This window comes from Malassezia restricta, chromosome IV, assembly GCF_003290485.1.
Source record: "Malassezia restricta chromosome IV, complete sequence".
Lineage (NCBI taxonomy): Eukaryota > Fungi > Basidiomycota > Malasseziomycetes > Malasseziales > Malasseziaceae > Malassezia > Malassezia restricta.
In genome coordinates this window covers 320,898-345,271 of record NC_040196.1, presented here as the reverse complement: position 1 = coordinate 345,271, position 24,374 = coordinate 320,898, and the positions used below count along the sequence as shown (strand labels likewise).

Sequence of the window (24,374 nt, the reverse complement as noted above, 5' to 3'; positions counted from 1 at the left end):
TTTATACTTACATGAGAAAGGTATCATTGTCATCCATGCATGAGCGCTGAGACGACGTCTTGATCCGCAACTTCGCGGCAGCGTGCTCATATTGTGTAAGATGAACAGGAACATAGACTGCCGACGACGTCATGGACGCAAGGCCATTAGGATTGGCGGAACCAAATAGGAGTTGAACGACCTTATCACCGTGCCATGCACCATCCGTATCCGTCCAGAATACCCGCTTGATTCCTGCCCAGTACATCCATTCCAGACAGCGCCAGCATGGACGACTGTCAGCATATTGTGGTCTCACATTTGAAGCAGTATCTGACACAGAAGTCTGCCCGCGTTGTCGACGACGCTGCTCCTTCATCTTCGCCTTAGAATGTGTATCCTGCAGCAGTCGGACAACATACAAGTCAGCGCCACGTATACGAGAGTCCACCATATTAGAATGTGATCGCCGCATCACGACCTTGCGGTAAGCAAGCGTCGTAGAAGCAGGTATAGGGGGTGTGTGCGATGTAGATAGTCTCTCTGCTTCATCCGCCACAGTCAAAGGGGCGGCTTCATTGGGCGGGGTAGGTGGATCAGACAAGGAAAGCGTCTCGCTTGACGAGCTGCTGCCACTAGAACTAGCATTCCTTAGTCCACGAGCCTTGCGCTCCCGCTTCTCACGCTTGCGCTGCTCAATCTGCTGAGTACGTTGCATTTGCAGCGCATTCTGGCGTCGCTTGGTAGAATAATTACCGTCGAATTGAGAGCATTGGAACCGCGCAGCGCTCAAAGCTCCAGCGCGGGCGTGCCTTTGGTTTTTCTTTTGTTCCTGCTTTATCGCGCGGTTTAAGACACCACTGAGTTTCCGTGGCAAAAGCGACGCGTTCTTGCTCCCGCTTCGCGCCCTCAACCAATGCACGATCACACTTGGTCTTGGTATTCACCACGCGCTTACCGGTGGATACCATGGAGGACGCGTCGCTGAAGCGGGAGCCATCCTGCATCTCGAGCGACATCTCTCGGAGCTTTGAACATGCGACATCAACTGGATCAAGAATGAGACTGCTTCGCGGTATGTGAGGCTTGGCACCACGTAGTGCTGAAGTCACGGCGTGCATCTCGGCATGCATACTGAAATATGCCTGGGACTGTGAGCGGGGTCCTGATCGGGTAGCCGGATGACAACAGGAATTATCAGAAGTATCTTCATCGTTTACTTCCATTTGTCGGTTGGAGGGTAGATGGACGGCCTCATGTGCGAAGAGAGGCCCACTGAAACCAGTTCGGACGTGATTATGCCCCTGACTCAAAATTTTGCCACCCTTTGTAATGATGGCGCCATGTCGATACCGCATCGTAGAGCGCATGGCCTCCTGCATCGCAGCATTTCGCATCTTATCTCCGCGCTTTTGACTGGGCATGATAAAGCGTGTGCAGTGCTGACGTCGTAGGGCAGTCTTGCAAAGTGACAAAGCAGCTAGATTTGTTTTCTTCCCATAGGCGATTGTGGCACCTTCGGCCGAATATGTACATTGCAGAGAGGTACTAGGGTCTAAGCATCGTCAGAGTCATCCGATATGGCTATATACGTGCGTGAATCAGTGGGAGGATCAGCCGCATCTTCGACATCCGAAGACACGAGATAGATAGAAGAAGATTGTGATATAGGCGTGCCGCGCTTAGGCACAAAGAGTTTATCGTGTGCATGCCTTGCTGAAGTGGATATTGACTCAGGATGCGAAGAGGAGGGTGTTGCAGATGGTGTTGACATAGGCGTATCGTAAAGCTTTTGTAATAAGGAGGATCTCGGACTCTGAGTATGTGTTAGCTCGGCTTCGCGAATTGCTAATTCTGCATCCATCAATAACACATCATCGTCCTCATTATCATCGAGAGAAATCGCTTCCATATCTGGCTGCTTTTCTTCTACTCGCTTGAATTGGGACTCAGATTCGACAGATTTTTTTTTGCTCGTATTAGCAAAGCTCAGACTTGTTGTAGGGTGACGTTGAACCTTGAGGGTGGACACGTCTTTGTTGAGCGGGGCGCAAATTCGTTCGGCTAGGGCGGCATGGGAATCCAGCTCTGGTATCGTGCCTCCTAGCACACATACAGACTGTGGCGACAATAATAAGATTCCACGTTCCTGGATGGGATGACGCAGTAAGAGCTTGGTCCCTAAGCAGGTAAGGAGGCTGAGGTCGGGTATCGGTTCATACTCATAAGCCATTATAGGCTGTTGAATAAAGCCATCGCTAAGCTCTAAGCGAAGCATGCCGCGTGGAAATGGCGTAGTAGGCTCAGCTTCTCGAGAAATCCAAGCGTCATAGAGCGATTGAGCTGATACGCCTACGTCCATTATACCAACCACCTGCACCAATGCTTGTGAATACTTGTGAAGCTGAAGTGAGCCGTGGTCCATAGATTGAATTAGGTCCGACACGAGTAATTGCGCACGAACACGCTGAAGAAGCTGAGCCCTATCAAAGACTAATGTTGGATAGAGGCTGCAAAGATGTGCTATGCACTCATTAAGCCATACATTACTTAAAGGAACATGGCCTAGTTCAGATAGGAGCGCATCATGTACATGCTGTAGGTGTTCCTGAGCGGCAGGTGGCATCGAAGCACGCGTGGCGCGTACGGTGTGGCAAAATTGCGGTGGGCTGCGTCAGGTGCAACATAATTCCCCGTTTCATGCCGCGGGTGGATTAAAAACGGTGGCCCGCACAGGTTGAATTTGGCTTGAGCCGTTTCATCAGTCTCCCATCATGTACGCTCTTTTGCGCCAGCAAATGCTTCGCGCCGGTATGCGCATGCGCTTGCACCCGGTGGCTGGACTGCACACGAGTGCAGCTCTGCGCGAGCTGAGTAAGTTTACTATGCCTGCCATGAGTCCCACGATGGAATCCGGTGGCATTGCTGCTTGGCACAAGAAAGAGGGTGAGTCGTTCAACAGTGGGGAAGTTTTGTTGGAAATCGTACGTATTTTTGAAATCTGACATGCAGGAAACGGACAAAGCGACCATGGAAGTGGAAGCGCAAGACGATGGTGTATTGGCCAAGATTATTGTACGTACATGGAAAAACTGACGTTCCAGTCTGGTGATGGCTCGAAGGATGTGCCCGTGAATAAAACCATTGCTATTTTTGCTGAAGAGGGTGACGACCTGTCTGGTGCAGAAGCTCTAGCTAAGGAAGCTGAGGGCGAAGCTGCGGCATCCAACCAGGCTGAAGAGGCGAAGAAGGACGAATCTAAGGAGGAGGCGAAGAAGGAGGAGGCGAAGAAGGAGGAGTCGAAGAAGGAAGAGCCAAAGAAAGAGGCGCCGCCAAAGACAAGCTCTGAAACTCAGCCTTCAGGTGGCAAGCCGCTTGACCATGTTTTCGCCACTCCTGTGGCCAAGCGCATCGCTCTGGAGCGTGGTATTCCTTTGCTGCAAATCAAGGGCTCGGGTCCTGAGGGTCGCATTCTGAAAGAAGATGTCGAGAAGTATGCGTCGGGCGGCGGTGCTTCCGCTGCTGGTGCTACGCCGTCTCAAGCTGCTGCTGGCCCATCTTACACGGACCAGCCGATCTCGAACATGCGCCGCACGATTGCTAAGCGTCTGACGGAGAGCAAAGCAACGCTGCCGCACTACTATGTCACGTTTGATATTGAAATGGACCGCGTTCTGCAGCTCCGTGAGCTGTTCAACCGTGCATCGGCAGAGGCTGCGAACGGTAACGCCGAGAAAGCCAAGGACGCCAAGCTCTCTGTGAACGATTTTATCGTTAAAGCTGCCGCAATTGCGCTTAGGCAAGTGCCAGCTGCGAACTCGGCGTGGCACGGTGACTTTATCCGTGAGTACCACACGCAGGACATTAGCATGGCTGTGGCCACCCCTAATGGCCTGATTACGCCTATTATTCGCAACTGTGGTGCTCTGGGTCTGTCGGACATCGGCCGGATGAGCAAGGAACTGGCCAAGAAGGCCCGTGATGGCAAGCTCAAGCCGGAGGAGTACCAGGGTGGCTCGTTCACGATCTCCAATATGGGTATGATGGGCACATCGCACTTCACGGCCATTATCAACCCACCCCAGAGCTGTATCCTGGCCATCGGCGCCTCAGAGTCTCGCCTCGTTCCTGATGAATCGAGTGAAAAGGGCTTCAAGACCGTGCAGGTGATGAAGGCCACTATCTCGGCGGATCACCGCGTTGTGGACGGTGCCATGGCAGCGCAGTGGATGCAGTCGTTCAAAGCGGCGCTCGAGAACCCGCTCTCCTTCATGCTGTAGAATCTCAGCTTTAGAAGTCCTATTTATGTGTTTGCTGTCTTTGTGAAGCGAGGTGTTTATCGGCTGCCTCGATCAATGCTTGCGCAGCGTCTTGGAATGCTTCGCAAAGCACGCGCGGGACCTCCTTAAACTCGGGAACATCGTCGCATGAGACGGCAAGAGAAAAGTCTGAAGCGTAGCTGATCATGCCGATAGCCATAGTGGCTTTACCTGGCGAGCTGGGAGGGAGCACATGGTAGCTATATGCCTCGTGCTTTCCGAATTTCACAGGCTCCGTAGGCCCAGGCACATTGGTTGCCACATGGTACTCACTAAAGGCGCGGTAGAAGAATTGTCGGAACACGGGGTAGTTGGGCAGAAACAAGATGCGATGCTTACACCAGTGATAAAAAGTTTTATACCACATCTTGGGCAGGTACGATCTTTTCAGTCGATGCATTTCCTTGTGTACACGAGACAATTGTTCGACGACCGTCGTGTTTTTCAAGTCAGGGTAAGGAAGCCAGGCCATGGCACCTGTCGTAAAGTTGAACAGGTCCCAATTACCTTCAGGACGCAAACTAATAGGTACAAATACGGCAGCACGACGATCTTGCTTGGTGTTTCGAGGGTTGAGTTGCTCCGCTGCCTGGGCCATGGCTCGCGCCAAAATCGCAATTGCCACATCATTGAGCGTGAGTGCCATAAATTCTGAATTGAAAGCTTGACGAATACGCTTGAATGCATCCATCGGCACTCCGTCTGAGTGATAGTACAGACGCTGTGTCGAGCGCGGCTGACTTGGGTTGCGGTACAGAAACGATTTGCGTTTTCGCATGTACAATTCACGCACTGTGTAGGAGATGTGAGACATGGTGCCCAGCACGGTCGGTGTGACGTCTTTCCTGCCGCTCTTCTTCTTCTTGGCAATATCTACCCATTGCTGTACCTCTTTGATGCCCATGCCTTTGGACATGGCCGTCAACGCTGCGTGGTACGACTGAATCATACCCTGTCCATCTGAAAAACAGTGGTGAATTTTAATCATCAGTGCGCTCTTGCCACCATTCAACGTGTCGAGTCCTTGGACAAGGAGTGCCTCCCACACTGGTTTGTTATAGTCAAAGGGCCGCGCAAGGAACCGTCCGGCGATTTTGAAAAGATGGTCGTCTGAGCCCCGATCCGCACATGAAATCACTTCAATATTTTCCGAGATATGGAAATCTTCATCGATCCGCCACTGAGCTGGCCTAAGCCAGGAGCCTGCTCTCATCGTGCGCGAATATCTCGTGCGTGGGCCATGATTAGGGGGGAGCTTTCCTTGCTTGAGGGCCTCGTTGCGTTCACGATGGATCTTCTCGCGCTCTTCCTCGGACTTGGCGCGTCGTTTCTTGTCACGAATATGTGCTGAGTATGGCTGAAAGTCGACCACATACCGATACTTAGGATACAATTGCACAAGCACCTCGAAAAAGTCACGCACAGTTCTGTAGTCCAAGGTGGATTTGAATAGGTACATAGAAAAACAGGCAGGATGATACGCGTCCTCCTCCATGAGAAGAGTCAGATTATCAATGCCATTCATGGGGAAAACACGACCTTCTTTCATGGTATTGACTTGATTCTGTGGCACGCTAGCGAGGTTCCTTGTGCGATTCGTCCGCGGCTGCTCCATTGCAGCTAGCATAGCGTCATCTGCGTCTTCATTCCGGTTCGGTGGAAGACTACTGTAGGCCGTATGCATCGAGCGCGCATCCATCACCGAGGTTCCACTGCCTTCAAGGAGACCTGCCGTTCGCCTCGATGATACAATCGCTGAGTCCGTACCACGAACACTCCGGTGCCTTGGTTGTCCGTGCTTTCGTGAGCGCTGGCGCGGTGGATGGGCCACGTCCGTTGCCAAGTCATCCTTGACACCCTCGCGTTTTCTTGGACGACGCCGCGGCGCCGGTCGAGACGAGGGTCCGCTATGCATCTTTCCAGAGTGACCAGCCACTAGGACATCTCGGTGGCCTCCATGACCGACTGATGACGTCTTAGGAGTCGCATTAGCGCGTTGCGACAAGCTTAGGGGCGGCGTCACATAGCCGGAACGACGCCGGCTTTCCGCTCGGTGCTGTGTTTCTAGTGGATGCTGATCAGCTTTTTCCTGCGAATAATGCCGAGAGCGCCTGACTCGTCTATGCCGAGGCGCATGCTGTCTTGTATGGTGGCGCATGGCTCGCGCTTCATCTGGATACGCTTGCGCCATGAATCACGGTGTTGAAGTCAATGCCTGCGCCTTGTCGATACAGGCCTATTTGGTATGCGCGGTGATTGGCTGAGATGTCGGCGCCTTGCTGCCATGCATACGATTGGACTCGCAACATGTCCGAGCGCGGCGCGTTGGTGACGTAATACAGGGGGATCAGGAACTACCTAGGCTAGATGGACCCCAGACGCGCCGCCACGAGATTCAGTTTGACGGCGCGCAGCATGGTTCTGGCGCTTGCGTTCATCGGAGAACGCTTTCTTTGCTGAAGCTTTATCGATGCGCCGCTGCTGCTTTTCATTTTTGACGGCTTCTTTACGTTGCCGTCGCGCTTCCTTACTTTCATTCCGGTCGCGCTTATGGACGGTGACTGGTTTTGACGCATCAATGGTGGCGTCTGAAGCGTTGCCATCGTCTTCGTCTCCATTTTCATTCACATCCTCGTCTTCTTTCGGAGTCGGCCATGATGCTTTGCGAGTCTTTCGTGTCGTGGTATATCCAACGATCTGGGGCATGCCAGTCCTGGGATGGAGGCGGATTTTGGGTATACGGTCATCACCGTCCACAGTGATGCTTTGAGGAAGGGTATATGCTGCCGTGCTAGCATGGCAACTTCCACGCACACTCTCGGCTGCAGGAATGGTGCGAGGATGATTCTCGAGGTTTGTCTTGGTCGTCTGGATAGTCTCGACGTCCCATTGCTCACGGTCGCGCCCGATGATGTCAGGATTCAGAAAAGGGTTTTCTTTCGAAGGCATCACTTCTTCGTCGTCGTCTCCCGTGTCGGTGATACGCGCCTCACCCAGCTCCCTGCGAACGATGTCTAGCTTTTCATCGGCGGTGGTGGTGCGGTCACCGAGTGTCTGCTTGAGTTTTCCGCCGATCACTTCGTGATGATCCAGAAACTCGTCCAGAATGGCATCAAGATCTGAGCGTGTTAGTTTCTCTGCCGTCTCCGAGTCAAGTTCCTCGTCCTCTTCGTCGTCCTGCACATCGTCAAACGCGCCATGCAAGGCATCCAGCTCCGGGTCTCCTGTCGCTTGGCCTCCATAATTGCGGATGACCTGATCAAACTGCGAATCGAGCTCCGTGAGCGCAGGATTTCGGTACATGGAGGAAGACGTCATAGACCATGCGGACGAGGCACCACTCACACTACCCGCCTTCGTCGATGCTGCGCGGCGAGCCAGTGCGCCAGGCTTGCCTTTTTTGCCGAGGGCCGAGCCACTGGACGACACCGAGCCAGAGGGGCGTACACGCCGAGGTACGGGAGGTCCCAGTTCGCCGAGCGTATCCCGCTCCTCGTCCTCCTCGTCGCTGTCGGCGGCCTTAGCACGTGCTTTGAAGAGAGCTACGCGGGCTTCGAGACTCAGTGCCGACTCGTCGCCACCGGCCGATGCTAGCTCGCGCTTGGCACGGTCTACAGGGTCGAGCCAGATATCGTCTCCTTCGGGGGCAGCGTCACGCCATTCGTCACCGGCCTCCCGCTGGCCGGACCAAACGCCATCCTGCACCAAATCCTGGAAAAAGTCGTCATTTAGATCATCATCCACGAATGCGTCATCATCGAGAGCCTCGAGTGTCTGGCGCAAGTGCGGATCCATGTCTGGCTGCAGTCCCTGTGGCGTGGCATCGTCGTATGCTTGGGACAAGGAGATCTCTTCAGAAGCAAAGGCGGACGACGGCAGCATCAAGTCGTGCTTCTTCTCGTCGTCTTTCCAAGCAAAGCTAGGAGCCTTTTGCTTGGATGGCACGGCAGAGGGAATCCATACGGCCTCGGTATCATCCTCTTCATCGACGCCACCACGCATGCTATTTTCCGTGTCGTTGATAGCGCGAAGATGCTGCATGTAATCGTACTCTGTATCATCGTAGTAGATGCCATACAGGGCGGCCTGTCCGATATTTTTTCGTGGCAGGGCATCATCGCCCTCGGCGCCGAGCGACGGGTCTTCCTGCATGAGCTCAGCACGCGATTTCCCCTTGAGGCCGGCGCGGTTCAGCGGCTCGAACGGCTTCAGCACACCAGCGCCGGCATCAGGGTCATGGCGCATGATGTCGCGCTGCGACCGATGCACGAGCTGAAAGTGCACGGCATTGGGCTGGCGCCAGATCGATTTGGGAGCCATGCTGGACCAGGTCCAAAAGGGGACGTGCCAATCCCTGTCCTTTTTTTTTCTTGCATCACGTGGCTTGTAAGGCGGTGGTGTCGAGGCGCTTCCCAGCGTCCGTAAGCCCGCCATGGCCTTGGGCGACCTGTTGTTGCCCGGTCAACCGATCGCCACGACGCGCGATGCCGCGCCTGGTGAAGGCACGTATGTGCGTGAAGGCTATGTGATATCGAGCTTGATTGGACGTCGATCCTCGGGGGAGGAGCGGCAAGCTCAGGTGCAAGGTACGCAGCTCCCCTTGGCGCTGCCGCAGACAGGCAGTACGGTGATAGGCCGCGTCACGCGCGTGAACCCACGCCAGGCGAACATTTCGATTCTCGTCGTCGATGGATTGCCGTGTGGCGGTGTCCAGGGCACGGCGGTGGGTGCGTATAGCAACCGAGCGGCCGGCGAAGGGATTGATGGCAGCGACTTTCAGGGCATTGTGCGGGCGCAGGATGTGCGTAGCACGGAGAAGGACTCGGTCGTGTTGGTGGACTGTTTCCGCCCCGGGGATATCGTGCGTGCTACGGTCATTTCGCTGGGTGACGCGCGCTCCTACTATCTGTCGACGGCGCACAATGACCTGGGTGTGGTGCATGCGACGACCTGCGGGCCGACGCGGTATGGATGGGCGCCAGCGGAGCATGTCTTGCAGCCGATTTCGTGGTGCGAGATGGCCGATCCTGTGACGGGCCATGTCGAGCGCCGCAAGTGTGCCAAGCCGGACTGGCTGCGTGCCTAGCACAGCGCGGGGAACGCTTCTTGCAGCGCGCGCCGTACGTGCGAGCCATGCTCCGGGTCATTTTGGGAGAATTTGAGGAGCGTATGCACCGTCTTGGCGTCGGGCATCGTGTGGGCGTGGGGTCGCATCTCGTCAAGCACCACGTGCATCGCCTCTACCAGGTGGCCGCAGCGCGCGAGGCATTCGACCCAGGCGTCGTACACGTTCTTCGTCATGAGGGCAGGATCCATGTCCTGGACCGTGTCTAGGACGCGGCGCATGACGTCCAGCAGCCCTGCGCGGCCGCATGTATCGCACACGATCGTGACGGTGATGTCATCCACCAACGTGCCGGACGCATTGTGGCACAGGACGACGAGGCTGTCCCAGATGCCCAGGACCTGCGCTGGCGCGCCTGCGTAGTTGTAGGCGTTCATGAGGGCATGAATAAGCACGAGGTCCGGCTCGAGCTGCACGTCGCGCTGGATGAGCGCGTGCGTTGCACGCACGCCCGCTAAGCCTGCATGGACCTTGGCGTAGTAGTCCAGCAGGACCGTGTACGTCTGAGCGCTGGGATGAAAGCCGGCGTGCCGCATATCGCCCAGGACTTGGAGGGCCAGCTCGGGCGGCGCGCGCTCGTCTTGGATCGTGTGTCGGCACACCAGGGCCAGCACCCTGGCATAGGTATCGTGGGCCCAGCCGCCCAGGGCGTGCACGGCGTGGTATGTGCGCGTGGCTTCGTCCCATGTCGCACATGCGCTCATGAGCTGCCGGGTCATCGTGAGGGCGGCGTGGGGCGGCACGCGCAGACGCAGCTCGCGCATGCACGCGAGGATCTCGAGCGCGAGAGGCGTCGCGTGCAGTCGAGCACAGGCCATCACGAGCGGATAAAACAGGCCCAAGTCGACCGTGGGGCGCTGTGGCGTCCGGCGCCAGCGGGCCCACAGCGAGCGAGGCGGGGTATATATGTGCTCTTGCAGCAGCGACCAGGCGCGGTCGATGTGGGGCACAAAGGCGGCACAGTGGGCCTCGATCAGGGGCTGCAGCACCGCAGCGTCTGACTCGAGGGACCATGCTGTGCGTGCCTCGCGGTACAGGGCATAGGCCTCGAAGGCCTGCTGTGGATCGCCCAGGCTTTTTTGCGCGAGAACGGCTTGGATCGCCATGCTCAGCGCGTGTGTCGTGGGCCGGACGCGGACGGCCTCGTGAATGGCATCTAGCATGTGCAGTGCGTCGTCGCACGATGCGATGCCGTTCGCCGCGTAGCATAGAGCCAACGTAGATACCGTGTACGCATCGGGCTGGAACGCATCGCGCGAGTCGCGGGCAAGTTCCATCGCGGCCTCCGTGCCGCGAGTGTAGCCCGTGTACAGCAGCATGGCGTGCCAGGCAATCTTGTCGTGTGACGTGGCGAGTCGCTCGCGAAGCACCTGCGCGGCATCGTGCACTGCCTCACGAAAGACGCGCGCTTTCGTGTGCAGGTGCACGTACGTGCTCAGGCCGACGATGTCGAGGTGCGCTATGCCCACGTCGAGGACGAGGCTGGTGGCTGCGTCGTGCGTCCCCCACGCGGAGAGAAGCGCATTGATCGCTGAGGCGCGCGGCATGACATGCATCGAGCGGGTATCTTGCCACACGTCCCAGGCTGCCTCGCGCTCTTTCGCGGCAAGAAGCGCCTGCACGGCCCAGGACGCATCGTCAGGGTGGGGTATCCAGGTAGGGTAGGCGGACCGCATCCAGTGCCATGCGTCGCTTACCGACGTCTCATGCGCACGCACACACAGCGCCATAGAGAGCATTTCCGGACGCTGCTCCCACGCGCCGCGAAGCATATGCTCACGACACAGCTTGGCGAGGTGCGATGCGCGCGGATCCTTCGAGCGGACGTGCCGCACCACATCCACCACGTCCGCACGCGAGTCAGGGCCGCCTAGCGCGAGCGATTGCACTCGGCGCCAGTCATACTGCGCGAGGCGCTCCGCAGGACGTACGTGCGACGACGCACACCGTACGTGCTGCACCGCCTGCGCCGCTCGCCGCCATCCATGGCGCATCGCGGTCCCAAGGCACGCCACGCGCATCGATCGGGCGAAGCCTTCGTGCCCGATCGAACACGTGGCTTACCATGGAGCCACCACCGCCGCCTCGTCCCATGGCCCCGGCGGGTGGTGGACAGGCGACAGCTGCGGCCGACGCGCGTCCCAAGAAGCCCAAGGCGCCTGCGCGCACCAAGCAGGGCGCTCTTGCGTCGCTGGAGGGTGGGTACATCGGTCTGCCAGCGACGGACGCGCCTCTCCCGGGCTTTGCCCCTGCTGGCGGCGGGGCACGCAAAGTCCTGCCTGAATGGGTGCTGCCCTTCCCTCTGGGCATCAGGCCGTGTGCCGCTGAAGGCACGCCTCTAGCGTCGAGTCCCGTGCTCTGGCAGGCGCTGCGGCAGACGCGCATGATGCACATGCTGCAGGTGCTCCCGCCATTCAGCCACCGACACCGTGCGGGCGTCGAGTACTTCGATCATGTGCCGCGTGAGCTCCTGCCGGATCTGCCTGACCGCGCGGCCCATGCGCTCGTGTCGCTCGGTCGCGCGGACGTGCAAGCTGGGCCGATGCGGTACGTGGGCGTCCGCTTCTGGCACGCGCGGCGAACTAGCAGCCCCTCCGCACCCACGCCGCTGGATCCCGGCTTCATTTTACGACTACAGCAGCGCGCAGAAAAGGATGTGCACTTGCAGCATCTCTTGCAGCTCGCACGCACGCACCAGCTGCCGCCCAGCGGCCTCGCGCAGCTCAATGTCATCTTGGCGGAACTGATGCCGCCGCCCCTGCCGCCCAGTGCGTGTGCGCCGCCTGTGGTGCTCGTCGAGTTCCCTGAGAATCCCGGCGTCCTTTTCCTTCTGCCGCTCTGGCACATGGCCATCGAGCGATGCGTCTCGCACGACGCCCGCCACCTTCTTCTCTCTTTCATGATACCCGCCATTGGGTCCAAGGCCGCCGGCGAGAGCGGCAAGGACGAAGCGCTCCGAGCCGTGCAAGGCATGCTCGTGCGTGACGTCTCTGCCGTGCCGACGGCCGCCGCGCCCGAGCCTGCGCCTCCCAAAGCACCTGCGCCCCGCAGCCGCCGAGCTACGCGGTCGAAAAGCGAGTCTATGCCGCCGCCACGCACGCCATCACCCCCACCGATACCAGCGCGGCAGCATGAGCTCTTTCCCCTTGTATGGCGCATCACTGGCCCGATCGATGAGCGCCTCTGGGACTGCTTCGGTCGTGTGCCGGGCGCCCTGACAAACGGCACTTGCGCCTCGGAGCAGGACGAGCACATATTCAGCGCGATCAAAGCGTCGATACAGGCGCGCATGGCCTCCATGCCGCGCGAGCAGCCGCTTCCTCAGCACGTCGCCGACGCCGATATACCACCTGGCCTCTCTGACCACATCCACGACAAGTACGCGATGCGTGTCCTCATCCACACCAGTCGGCCGCAGCCGAAGCGCAAAGTCGCCACGCTGTCCGACACGCGCGAGCCAGCAACGCGTCACGCCGCTGAGCGCACTGCGCTCGTCAGCTCTGTCGACGCACGCGGCGACATGCTCAAACCCAAGCGAAAGCGCCACGTCGCGACGCACAATCCTGATGGCACTCTCAAGAGCTGCGGAGCTTGTGGCAAGACCAAGACACCTATGTGGCGTCGGGGACCAAAGGGGCCCTCACAGCTGTGCAATGCCTGCGGCGCCAAATGGAAGGCAGGTCGTCTCGTCGTGCCGGACGTGCCGCCGCCGCCCTTGGTCGATGACGTGATGCCCGTGAGGCACAGCAAGCCAGCAGCTCCGTCTCCCGCCCCATCCACCTCCGACAGCATCGTGCCCACCATGCCGCCCGTGCCGACCGTTCCTCGAACGATGGAGGCGCCATCTGCTGCCCCGCCGCCGCCGCCGCCGCCGAGCGCGCCAAGCGAAGGGCGTTGATAGACTCACGAGACACCTCCACACATCCGTCGCCACCTTCCTCCATGTCGTCCGTCGCCCTGAATCGGGGCCCTGCTGTGCCTGCGGCGGCCCGTCGCTTCCTTCAGTACGTGGCCGCGAGTCCCTCGCCCTTCCATGCGACGGCATCAAGTGTGTCGATGCTGGAAGAGGCAGGATTCACCAAGCTTCACGAACATCAAAGCTGGAACGACAAGCTCTACGTCGGCGGCCGATACTATGTGCAGCGGAACCAATCGTCGCTCGTTGCCTTTGTGATCGGCAAGCAATTCACGCCAGGCCAAGGTGTGCATATCATCGGTGCGCACACAGACTCGCCCCATCTGCGCATTCGCCCGATATCCAAGCGGTCCAAGGAAGGGTACCTGCAGTGCTCCGTCGAGACGTATGGCGGTGGCCAGTGGCACACATGGTTCGATCGGGACCTCAGCCTAGCGGGCCGTGTGATTGTCGCACAGGATGCATCGCGCTTCGTGTCTCGACTCGTGCACATCCAGCGGCCTCTGCTGCGTGTGCCGACGCTGGCCATCCATTTGAACCGTTCCGTGAACGAGGCCTTTACCTTCAATCACGAGGACCAGCTTCAACCTATACTAGGCCTCGCCTCCATGCTGAACGAGCCGGATCAAAGCATGGCAGCCGTGCCCGGACTCTCTGCGAAGCACCATCCCGTGCTCCTGGAACTGTTGGCACAAGAGCTAGATGTGCCTGTGAGTGCCATCCAGGACTTTGAGCTGTCTCTCTACGATACGCAGCCACCAGCCGTGGGCGGCGTGTCCAACGAATTCCTATTTGCACCGCGTATCGACAATCAAATGAGCTGCTTTTGCGCCACCGAGGCCCTCGTGGCCTCCGTGCTGGACCTCGACGCCCTGAACACATCCCAAAGTATTCGCGCTATCGCCCTGTTTGATCACGAAGAGGTTGGCTCCGTGTCGAACCAGGGTGCCGAGTCCAACTTGCTATGGAGCATGATCCACCGCCTCTCTCACTTGCATGTGAACGGCGTCGAAGACAGCACGGCGTCATCCGCCGCTGACCTGAGCGAGCAAAGTCTGGCGCGCTCGTTCTTGATCAGCTCCGATACGGCGCACGCCGTGCATCCCAACTACGCCTCTGTGCATGAACAAAACCTGCGACCGCACATGAACGCCGGACCCGTCATCAAGATCAATGCCAAGCAGCGCTACGCATCCAATGCGGCCACGTCGTTCCTGCTTCGCCGTGTTGCTCAAAAGGCCGGGGTCCCTGTGCAAGAATTCGAGGTGCGCAACGATTGTGCATGTGGCAGCACCATTGGTCCCATGCTCTCCAAGATGGTCCGCACCGTCGACGTGGGGAATCCGCAGCTGAGCATGCATTCCATTCGCGAAGTATGCGGCTCGCACGACGTCGACTACAAAATTCGTCTTTTTGTCGAGTTTTTCCGGTCGTTTGAGCAAGTGGATCGAGAGCTACACATCGATGATTAGGTCGGTGCTACACGCTCCCAAATTTGGAGGTAGGACTCGCCCAAAAACAGCATGTGCGGATCGACTCGCTCCACGAGGTCGTCGTGCATCTGGAACCACTGCGGCGGCACATGTCGGGTATGCAGCTGCGCACTCCATGTACTCTGGTCACGGACCGTGCCTGCTGTCGCCTCGTGCGTTATATTAGCCATCAGCTTGTACGTAGTACCGAGCTGTGGATCCGGTGCATCCACCAGCGCCTTCACATCCAGCCCCATGGGCGAGAAGTGCACGACCGTCGTATTGCGCTCATCGACAAATCGATTTCGTGTGAACCGCCGAAAGTGAAGAATGAGATACGGAGGAAGGTGCTTGATTTTGTGACGGCGGATAGCGCCATGTACATCTTGGTTGGTCTTGCCATCATACTTGGCAAGCAAGTGGGCGAGAGGCACCTGAGGCATCATGTTGTCGGACCCATCTGGAAACACCGGTAGCGGCGGCAAATCCATCGCCAAGAAAAGGAAAGGGACCTCGTCGACGCGCACAGCCCTGTCGACACGAACAGCGGACGATGCATCCTCTTCCAGCCCTGTCCGGACAGCCACATTCTGAGTTTCAAGACGCATGGCGCCTTGGAAGCTGTCAGTGATGATCGACGACGTTTTTCGTGCCATCGAGGCACTGCCGCCCACCAAGTCACGATGCAGCTGATTTAGGAGCCATCCAAGGAAATCGACAGGATCACAGGCTTCCGAGGCCGTAAAGCGCCCGTGACTCGCTTGTGACACCTGCTGCAGAAACTCGTGCGGTGAGACTTGGCGCTTGAACGCACGTGGATTCCACAATCGGCGAACAAGTGTGCCAAACCGTCTCAAAAGCTCCGTGCCATCACTTCCGGGCCTTCGACGAAGAAAAAAGTCGCGAAGTGGTGCCACGTGAGACAAGGCCTGCAGTACCACATTGATGGCCTCGTGATGCGCCGTATTATTCAGGCCCAGAAACCCGGGAACGTATGTGCGCGCATGCAAGTCGCGCGACAGTTGCTCAGGTGCATCAAGCTGCGCTAGCTGCTCATCCGAGAAGGTGAGCTCAAATTGATACTGGATATCAGCGAGCGACGGGTCATCGACCGCGTAATTGTCCGGCAATACGTAGACCCGCGTCGTATCGAGGTGCATAAACACATGATGAGATTCATCAATCGAGTGAAAGTAGGCATGGGTCTTGGGCCCTCGACCTTGAAAGTATTTGCCACAAACCAGGCAGGCATACACGTTGGTGCGCGAAAGTGAGACGCTGCACACGCGCTCCACGTCAAAATCTAAACGATCACGATGGATCGTGTCCAAGTATAGGTCACGTCGCACACAAGCCTTTCGCGCCACCTTGGATGCTTGTTCTTCCCAGTATTCGGCCCCTTTTATCTCTTCCTCCGGAGTACGGGGCCGCTTTTGGCCAGCCTCTGGAGCGGCGGCACTCTGGTCGGACGCCATGGCGCAGTGGAACAGCTGTGGTGCAGCCTGCGCAACACGAATGCAGAAAGTGTATTAGCTAAGCAATGCACTAGGTCATGATAAGCTCCCGTAAATGACGCAATACTGATCTGCGAGCTAAAACAGAGCGATAAAAAAGAGGAGGACATGGGAAGAAAATGGTGCCGGTCAACGACATGTTTGAGCCCGAAAAAGAGCATGAAGAAGAGGTGCCTTTGCGCTCGCAGCTCGACCCGGCCGTGTACAAGAGCTTGGAGCGGAATGCGTGCCTAAAGATAGACCTGCAAGTGTTGCCCTTGTGTCTTTTGCTGTACCTTCTCTCTTTCCTTGATCGAACCAACGTTTCCCAGTCCATGATGGACCGTGGCGAGACACGTCCCGACGGCAGTATCAAAGATCCAGGCATTATGACCTCTCTCGACATGACGCCCCACCAATATGCAACCGCCTTATCGGTTTTATACCCCACGTACATGGTATTCGAGATCCCTGCCAACCTCATGATCAAACGGGTGGGTGCGCGGATTTGGATGCCGTTCCTCGTCATGGCATGGGGACTTGTTGAAACACTACAGGGCCTTGTCTCGTCGAAAACAGGACTGTATATCTGTCGTGTGTTTCTCGGTTTAACGGAGGCGGGTATTATGCCAGGTATCACCGTGTATTTGACCTTTTTCTACAGGCCCAACGAGCTTCAGTACCGCCAGGCATTCTTTTTCACGGGCACTTCGCTCAGTTGTGCATTTTCTCCGCTTCTGGCCGTTGCTATACGGAAAATGGACGGCATCGCTGGTCAGCACGGTTGGCAATGGGTGTTCTATCTTGAAGGTATCTTCACCGTATTGGTTGGATTTCTATCCTACTTTTTGCTCTCTAATGAGCCTGCTGATTGTGCTTTGTTGTCACCTTTGGAGAAGCGTGTGGCTGTGGAACGCCTGCAGGAAACGAGCGACAGATATACAAATCACGACGATCTGGCCACGAAGCTGAAACAAACCGAGCCAGATGTAAGTGAAGACGAAGCACCTCGTTACGTCGCCTCGACATGGTCTCGCGAAGTGTGGCGAGCATTCACCGATATTCGCTGCTTGCTTATCTCGGTCTTGGGCTTTTGCATTAGTATGCCCATTTTCTCGCTCGCGTACTTTATGCCAAGTATTGTCAAAGGAATCAATGACGACTATACCACCGTGGAGTCTATGCTCATGTCTTGTCCACCTTTTGCCGTGTCGTTTGCTTTCAGCCTCATAATAGCTGTGGTCTCTGATCGCACCCGCCAACGCTACTTCTGTATGGTGGCGTGCTATGTGCTTTGTATTGTTGGTTTGGCAGTAGCATTGGGATGCAATGACTCCATGACAAGGTACGGCGGTATTATCATGGTCACATCAGGCGGTTATGCCGGTCCACCTTGTCTGCTAGCATGGATCGCAAACAACACGGCCGGACATTACAAGACTGCGACAGCCCTGGCCATGATCATTATCCTGGATAATTGTAGTGGACTAGCCTCGGCTTGGCTATTCAACACCAAAACGGAGGCACCTCGTTTCACGCGAGGCATCTCTACAAATCTCGCCATGTCGGTTCTGGGTCTTATCCTAGCCACGATTCTGGAGCTGTTGATCATGCACGAGCGCAGGCAGCGTGCTCGTGGTCGCCGCGATGAAGCAGTTCTTGCGCTGTATAAACGCACTCGATGGACTGAGGAGCAGCTTCGTGAGTATATGGGAGATGACCACCCGGAGTTTCACCTGGAGCTGTGAGCACTTGGGAACTGCGCACGTGTATTTGGTACGCCCTATCCTTTTGAATGTATGTTTTTTACTCTGCCGCACAGCATGACATGTGTGCCACACAGCCGTATGAAACATGATGGAAGACGGCATACTTGTGATGGGGATCTAGCCTTCAATAGGAAAACATGCAACTTCAGTTATACTTAGTTTTGTTGTTTTATCATGTTGTGCTGGAAGAGCTTGTGGCCATTGGCACAGGCGCCAAGCCTCGCTTTTGTAGTCTTATTCACATTTTTTAAATTCAGATACGAGGCCATTTTCCCTCCACTTGACCCGCAATGCATCATCCAGTGAGTGTCTTCGCCCAAGTAATGGCTGAAGCCAAGCGCCTGGCACTTTCTCCGATGAGCTCTAGCGAATGAAGAATTTGTACCTATATGCACATCGAACAGTATAAGAACCAATGCATTCTTGCGCCTCGGACATGAGTATCAGCAGGACAAGAGCACATCGTCTCTCGCGCTCTGATTCAGCATCTTGGAAGCCAGGCTAGGTGTGCTGCGAATTTTGACTTTGATATTGCTGTTAGCAAGCAAATCGAGTATAATCCTATCCTTTGGAAGGATACTCAGGCGCTATTTTGTTACCTAATACGGTAATTGCTTCGTGTCGGAATCGAGCGTACGTTCCGCTAGCCGTTGCAATGACGGTCTGAATGACGCTGGACTCATGCCCGCACTCAACATGAGCTCACATGGCTATTTCAACGCTCTGAAAAATTAAGGATCGTCGCACTTTTCAGCTCTCAACTTATTTTCACTTCGCTAATACAGCGTTATGAATTCTTATTCATAAAGAGAAAATCTGCTTGGGCTACCATTTAGGTGATTGTGGATACTCTACGAGGTCGCGTCAATTACAAGCAAGTTTTGTACATCACCTGCATTTTAGGCGCAGCTAAAAAATGTATTCTGTTATTCATTTCTACTCCAATTTTTGTATACGTTGAAAAAGCAGCAGCGTTGTGTACCGTTCTCGCTTCCGGACGCTTGTAACACTTAAAGATATTAAAATTGCCTGCAACTACCATGCGGAATATGACTGGCATCCGAAGTCAAAATGTAGTCATCGATCTCTTCTTTTCAAAGGCATCTTGACTACATCTTCCGGCATGTTTCATTAGTATTCCCTCAGTCTCTGAAACATGCATGTGTGAGAGGCAACGAAAGGCGCGCACTTAAATGGGAACGTGCTCTGAATGATGTACATGCCGAATGAGAGACAATGAGCTGTGAGTTGCTATTCGTTGATGTAAAACAACGAAATGCATTCTTCTTTCCGTTCGCAGCACAGCGACTTTGTCTTTTCACGAATCCCAGTTTCACGATGCATTTTGTAGTATAGTTCTGAGCATTTCTGCCACTGTCTTTCATTACAATTTTTACACGTTTGTGGGCAGCTAGGCATTTCTATTTAAGACATAATGATGCCGTACATTTCATTCATACTATTGTTGCATGTAGCCTTGTGATATTGGTGGCAGCTGACTGACTCCGTGATCCTGATCTGCCCAAAATCATGGGTATGACCTAAGTATCGATTGAATTTGTGCTACAATGAGGTTTGATTATGGCCCAAGCATGTATGTTTTATCACCTTGATTGCATGCAGCTCTGTGTCTTACTTTTTGCTTTATTCGAATGAATCGCGAATAATTCGATGAGGATATCCAAAGTCCGCCACGAAACTGGCAGCGTCCGTCATTAGCGCATAGTTTGCAGGATAATTGTCTCCTAGTTGTTAAATACGACCAGCTAGGCATTCGAGCACACGCATGATGTAGTCAAATACCGACCTATCTCGAAACTCGACATGTTGATGGTCACGGCTGTAAGGCACCTTTTTTTTTCGTTGAGCGTGAGAAGCGCAAGCAAAGATTGTGATCGTCGCACTGAAATTATGAAGAATAACAGAACTATGGTATCAAAAGTGCAAATTTCTTAATAACCTTAACGCATCGTTAAGGCGTAAGAGCCGGGCCTGTAGCGCATTTCTCATCGTATGAACCTGCACAATGTTGGTATGTGCGCCACGGTTTATTGCTGCCGTATGAATAAGCATAAATAAACTATGTGTGCCCCACAAACAAGAACGCGAGCCCCCATGTTGCGATCGCGCGCTCATAGAATTAGCGGTAGAGCAGCTTCAGAATATGCGATAGAGGAATATACTTGCGAGAAACTCATGGCAAGAGAGCTAAATATGGCTAGATTTATATTGTCGACTACTTGTCAAGGTGCTTGCGCATATCAACGCTCCCGACCCAAGAAGCGTACTTGGCCCAGCGTGGCTCGATGAACACGCCATTGGCCTCAGCAAGCACGTCACGATTCTTTGGATCGAGCAAGAATCCAGCAACGAAACACTTGCGACCGACAGTTTCGACCACTTCCGTTTCAATCAAGTAAAACCGATCAGCAGCAACAGGCTTGCGGTAGCGAAGCTCCAATTTACCGGTCACACCTACATGGTGTGGCAAACTGTAGAATGCAGACCTAGCAAGCGCTTCATCAAACAACGTAGCAATGAGACCCCCATGAATCACGCCCTTGTAGCCACACAGGTTCTTGCCGAGATGAACGACCACCATACCGTCGCCTTCAGTCCCACCACCGCTCTTTACACCCTGTTTAGTTTTGGAGAAAACCATGGGAAAACTAGCGAACATATGCGGACCACGCAAGCTACCAGCAGTAAGCTGAGCTTCAAGACTCTCCGGGGGTGCGTCGACAAAAGGACGCGTGATAACGTAGTCTGCCTCTTCTTTCTCCGCGAACGGAGTATGGTACTTGATACCATACTTTTCGCGCACGTTAGTGGCCGATGGCATTTCGTAGGAGCGGGAAATGTGCTCGCGCACGGCAGACAGATTGTGCATGGCTCGCTCAATCTCTGAGCAGTACGCCTCAGTTTCTTGCTCCGACATCTGACCTGCCTTGGTCGAATATGGTGTAAAAAGAAACGGGATTGACCGCGGAGGGTATTTTGCACCGATCAAGTAGCACGAACCTGCAGCAGAAGCACCGGTCAATAGCCAGAACGCCAGGGAACGGTGGCCAGACTTGGCGGACGGTCGCTGAGCTCGGCCGGCTGAGAAACTTCGTTGAGACACAGCGACTGAATACATCATGCGATGTGATGATATTGCATGGCGTGAAAGACTCGAGCCGCTTAATAGGCGCTGCATATGTACGGTCAAGACAAACGGGCTCGTGCTATTTATTTTCGGTGGGAGGCCCTAGGTCGACTCGAATTTATGCTTACTAAGCAGGCCACGTCAGCTTTGGGGCTAACCGAGTACGCCTTGACCAGAGCCTCGACAAGGAGCCATGGCCGAGGTGCAGCATGATAACAGTGCAGAGCATGTTGTCTCGGAAAAAAAAGACTTGAGTGCTAGCGATGATGTACCAGATTCATTTGGTACTATGACAAAGGATGACAAGCGCGCATTCATTTTGCTTGTGGTCCTGTATGCGTTACAAGGCATTCCGGTTGGTCTGACATTCGGAACAATGCCCTTTCTGCTCAAGTCGCATGTAGGCTATGGCGGACTGGGTTTTTTCATGCTCAGCACGTACCCTTACTCGATCAAGCTATTGTGGAGTCCTATTGTCGACAGCTATTTTGTCAGTTCATGGCGTATTCCTTGCACGAAGTGGGAGCTGTATCTGGGCCGGCGAAAAAGCTGGATCGTACCTGTGCAGATAATTGTTGGACTGACATTTATTGCATTGGCTAAGAATATTGACGCCCTTATGGAACGCGCAGATACCTTGATTAGCCTTATCACATGTGTGTTCTTTGCCTTGATTTCACTGGCAGCGACGCAGGACATTGCTGTCGATGGTTGGGCCCTCACGCTGCTATCGAAGAATAGCTTAGGATATGCTTCAACGGCTCAAACTATCGGCGTTAACCTCGGCTACTTTATGAGCTTCACCGTATTTCTCGCACTGAATAGTGTAGAAGCCTGCAACAAATATCTTCGCTGGACTCCCAAAAATACGCCCATTCTTACTTTGTCTGGATACCTGCAGATGTGTGGTGTGGCATTTATTTGTGTAACACTGTGGCTCTTGTTTTATCAAAAGGAAGCAAAGGAAAGTGAACGCATGGAGATTCGCGAAGCATACTCTACGATTTGGCAGATTTGCCAACTCCGACATGTACAGTTGTTTTTAATTGTTCATATGATCTGCAAGATTGGATACCAAGCGAATGATGCAGTAACCGGGCTCAAACTTGTAGAGCGCGGACTTGGCAAAGAAGACCTGGCGTTTGCCGTGCTTGTCGATTTTCCATTCCAGCTTTTATTCGGTTATTTGACCGCCACTTGGTCTCGTGGCGATAAGGCACTGCAGCCTTGGATGGTAGCTATGGTGTTTAAATTGCTATTTGCTGCCATGAGCATGGGTGTGGTGGCCGGTATGTCAGCGGATGGCAGTGAACCGATCACGACATCGTACTTTCTACTGATTTTGTTCTCTACAATTCTCAACAGTTTTGCCAGTACGGTTCAATTTGTGGGAATTACCGCATTTCACACACAAGTGGCTGATCCAGTAATGGGTGGCACGTATATGACGCTGCTTAATACCATCAGCAATCTGGGCGGAACGTGGCCAAGGTATTTTGTTCTCAAAATGGTTGACTTCTTTACGGTTTCGATGTGCCGGCCGCCGCTAGACGTGGATTTCAACAAGATTGAAAAAATGCTCCATATGTCCAATGCTTCGCTATCGCTTGGCGAATGTAAGTCAGAGGCTGGCTTGGAGCATTGCAGCAAAATAGGTGGTACGTGCGCCACCATTCGCGATGGCTACTTCGCTACGAGCACGATATGTATCGCACTGGGCGTGGTGACATTTGTATTCTTCATTGTACCTATCTGCCGTCGCCTCCAACGCATAGCCCCAAGTGAGTGGCACGTTGTGTCGCACGCGCAGAAAAAGCATTAGTCGCATGTACAATAGCATTTCACAATGGGCAGAATGACAACGGTTTTCACGTGATTCCACCCCATGGGGAAGAGCCAGGCTCATGAACAGTTCGAGTCACCCAATTCTTTCATTACCATGTCGACGACTGAGTATTCGATTACCGTGCTGCCAGGTGACGGCATCGGTCCTGAAGTAATTGAACAGGCTGTCCGTGTACTGGAATATATCTCTAACAAGTCTTCGACGTTCAAGCTGCATATTGAGTCGCACGATTTTGGTGGTGCAGCTATCGACTCATCGGGCGAGCCATTGCCGGAGAGCACGCGTGTGGCCTGCAAGAAGGCGGACGCCATTCTACTTGGTGCTGTAGGTGGTCCCAAATGGGGTGTCGGTAAGGTCCGCCCTGAGCAGGGACTATTGGCGATCCGAAAAGAGCTTGACTTGTATGCCAATGTGCGGCCTGCGCTATTCCCATCCGAATCGCTCCTAGAACACTCCCCCCTGCGCCCTGAGGTAGCCAAGGGCACTGAATTCATTGTAATTCGAGAGCTTGTCAAGGGTCTCTATTATGGCGATCGCAAGGAGGCGGACCTTAGCGCGCCTGACGCCAAGGGTGAGGCATATGATATGATGGTGTACGACAAGGCTGATGTACAGCGTATCACGCGTCTCGCCGCCTATCTTGCAATGCAGTCTTCACCACCCACTAAAATTCATTCCATCGACAAAGCGAATGTGCTTGCCACGAGTCGTTTGTGGCGTCATGTCGTCACAGAAACGATCGAAAAGGAGTTTCGTGACAAGGGTGTAGAAGTGGATCATCACCTTGTAGACTCGGCTGCTATGGTGATGGTATCGAATCCACGCAAGCTAAATGGTATTGTGCTGACGGAAAATATGTTTGGTGATATCCTCTCAGACGAATCGTCGGTCATTCCTGGATCGCTCGGTCTACTGCCCAGTGCATCGCTCTCGGAACTACCTACGGGCGATAAGCCATGCAAGGGACTGTACGAGCCGATTCACGGCTCGGCCCCTGATATTGCGGGACAAGGCATTGCCAACCCCGTTGGCACTATCCTGTCAGCTGCATTGCTTCTTCGATGGTCCCTGGGCAAAGAGCATGAAGCGACGGCCATTGAACGGGCCGTGCGCAGGACGCTTGATTCGCCAGATATTGGCGGATTTGGCCTGCGTACGCGTGATCTTGGTGGCCAAGCCTCGACGAAGGACGTGGGTGACAAGGTCCTAGCCGCTCTCGACGACTTCCTCCCGTAAATCCTATGTAGCCCTCGGCGCTTTTTCGCTAGTCCCATGGCGGCTCGTGCACGGACCTATATTCGGCCGAA

The 24,374-nt window shown here is 54.9% G+C and overlaps 15 protein-coding genes across 15 annotated transcripts; 7 read left to right on the top strand and 8 right to left on the bottom strand.

The window, feature by feature from the left end:
• Positions 1–7: 7 nt before the first annotated feature.
• Positions 8–697, bottom strand: MRET_2582 (uncharacterized protein; the record flags this gene model as incomplete). Its single annotated transcript, XM_027629209.1, has 1 exon — positions 8–697. One exon carries the CDS (start codon positions 695–697, stop codon positions 8–10), a length of 690 nt encoding a protein of 229 aa, XP_027485213.1.
• Positions 698–731: 34 nt separating this feature from the next.
• MRET_2581 (proteophosphoglycan ppg4) lies at positions 732–1,403 on the bottom strand (the record flags this gene model as incomplete). The annotated part of the gene is made up of 1 exon (XM_027629208.1): positions 732–1,403. One exon carries the CDS (start codon positions 1,401–1,403, stop codon positions 732–734), a length of 672 nt encoding a protein of 223 aa, XP_027485215.1.
• A 131-nt stretch (positions 1,404–1,534) lies between these two features.
• Positions 1,535–2,605, bottom strand: MRET_2580 (RecQ-mediated genome instability protein 1; the record flags this gene model as incomplete). Its single annotated transcript, XM_027629207.1, has 1 exon — positions 1,535–2,605. The coding sequence occupies one exon, from the start codon at positions 2,603–2,605 to the stop codon at positions 1,535–1,537; it is 1,071 nt and encodes a 356-aa protein (XP_027485214.1).
• A 148-nt stretch (positions 2,606–2,753) lies between these two features.
• MRET_2579 (pyruvate dehydrogenase E2 component (dihydrolipoamide acetyltransferase)) lies at positions 2,754–4,259 on the top strand (the record flags this gene model as incomplete). Its single annotated transcript, XM_027629206.1, has 3 exons — positions 2,754–2,963; positions 2,992–3,054; positions 3,084–4,259. 3 exons carry the CDS (start codon positions 2,754–2,756, stop codon positions 4,257–4,259), a joined length of 1,449 nt encoding a protein of 482 aa, XP_027484795.1.
• Positions 4,260–4,278: 19 nt separating this feature from the next.
• MRET_2578 (uncharacterized protein) lies at positions 4,279–6,489 on the bottom strand (the record flags this gene model as incomplete). Its single annotated transcript, XM_027629205.1, has 1 exon — positions 4,279–6,489. The coding sequence occupies one exon, from the start codon at positions 6,487–6,489 to the stop codon at positions 4,279–4,281; it is 2,211 nt and encodes a 736-aa protein (XP_027485223.1).
• A 167-nt stretch (positions 6,490–6,656) lies between these two features.
• On the bottom strand, positions 6,657–8,618 carry MRET_2577 (protein LTV1; the record flags this gene model as incomplete). Its single annotated transcript, XM_027629204.1, has 1 exon — positions 6,657–8,618. One exon carries the CDS (start codon positions 8,616–8,618, stop codon positions 6,657–6,659), a length of 1,962 nt encoding a protein of 653 aa, XP_027485255.1.
• A 112-nt stretch (positions 8,619–8,730) lies between these two features.
• MRET_2576 (exosome complex component CSL4) lies at positions 8,731–9,384 on the top strand (the record flags this gene model as incomplete). The annotated part of the gene is made up of 1 exon (XM_027629203.1): positions 8,731–9,384. One exon carries the CDS (start codon positions 8,731–8,733, stop codon positions 9,382–9,384), a length of 654 nt encoding a protein of 217 aa, XP_027485236.1.
• MRET_2575 (uncharacterized protein) lies at positions 9,381–11,417 on the bottom strand (the record flags this gene model as incomplete). The annotated part of the gene is made up of 1 exon (XM_027629202.1): positions 9,381–11,417. One exon carries the CDS (start codon positions 11,415–11,417, stop codon positions 9,381–9,383), a length of 2,037 nt encoding a protein of 678 aa, XP_027485115.1.
• A 71-nt stretch (positions 11,418–11,488) lies between these two features.
• Positions 11,489–13,321, top strand: MRET_2574 (zinc finger protein, GATA type; the record flags this gene model as incomplete). The annotated part of the gene is made up of 1 exon (XM_027629201.1): positions 11,489–13,321. One exon carries the CDS (start codon positions 11,489–11,491, stop codon positions 13,319–13,321), a length of 1,833 nt encoding a protein of 610 aa, XP_027485116.1.
• A 44-nt stretch (positions 13,322–13,365) lies between these two features.
• Positions 13,366–14,811, top strand: MRET_2573 (aspartyl aminopeptidase; the record flags this gene model as incomplete). Its single annotated transcript, XM_027629200.1, has 1 exon — positions 13,366–14,811. The coding sequence occupies one exon, from the start codon at positions 13,366–13,368 to the stop codon at positions 14,809–14,811; it is 1,446 nt and encodes a 481-aa protein (XP_027485111.1).
• On the bottom strand, positions 14,808–16,286 carry MRET_2572 (U4/U6.U5 tri-snRNP-associated protein 2; the record flags this gene model as incomplete). The annotated part of the gene is made up of 1 exon (XM_027629199.1): positions 14,808–16,286. The coding sequence occupies one exon, from the start codon at positions 16,284–16,286 to the stop codon at positions 14,808–14,810; it is 1,479 nt and encodes a 492-aa protein (XP_027485112.1).
• Positions 16,287–16,444: 158 nt separating this feature from the next.
• Positions 16,445–18,052, top strand: MRET_2571 (transporter; the record flags this gene model as incomplete). The annotated part of the gene is made up of 1 exon (XM_027629198.1): positions 16,445–18,052. The coding sequence occupies one exon, from the start codon at positions 16,445–16,447 to the stop codon at positions 18,050–18,052; it is 1,608 nt and encodes a 535-aa protein (XP_027485113.1).
• Positions 18,053–20,309: 2,257 nt separating this feature from the next.
• MRET_2570 (thioesterase) lies at positions 20,310–21,272 on the bottom strand (the record flags this gene model as incomplete). The annotated part of the gene is made up of 1 exon (XM_027629197.1): positions 20,310–21,272. The coding sequence occupies one exon, from the start codon at positions 21,270–21,272 to the stop codon at positions 20,310–20,312; it is 963 nt and encodes a 320-aa protein (XP_027485114.1).
• A 142-nt stretch (positions 21,273–21,414) lies between these two features.
• Positions 21,415–23,043, top strand: MRET_2569 (A transporter; the record flags this gene model as incomplete). The annotated part of the gene is made up of 1 exon (XM_027629196.1): positions 21,415–23,043. One exon carries the CDS (start codon positions 21,415–21,417, stop codon positions 23,041–23,043), a length of 1,629 nt encoding a protein of 542 aa, XP_027485148.1.
• Positions 23,044–23,160: 117 nt separating this feature from the next.
• MRET_2568 (3-isopropylmalate dehydrogenase) lies at positions 23,161–24,303 on the top strand (the record flags this gene model as incomplete). Its single annotated transcript, XM_027629195.1, has 1 exon — positions 23,161–24,303. One exon carries the CDS (start codon positions 23,161–23,163, stop codon positions 24,301–24,303), a length of 1,143 nt encoding a protein of 380 aa, XP_027485147.1.
• Positions 24,304–24,374: the final 71 nt, after the last annotated feature.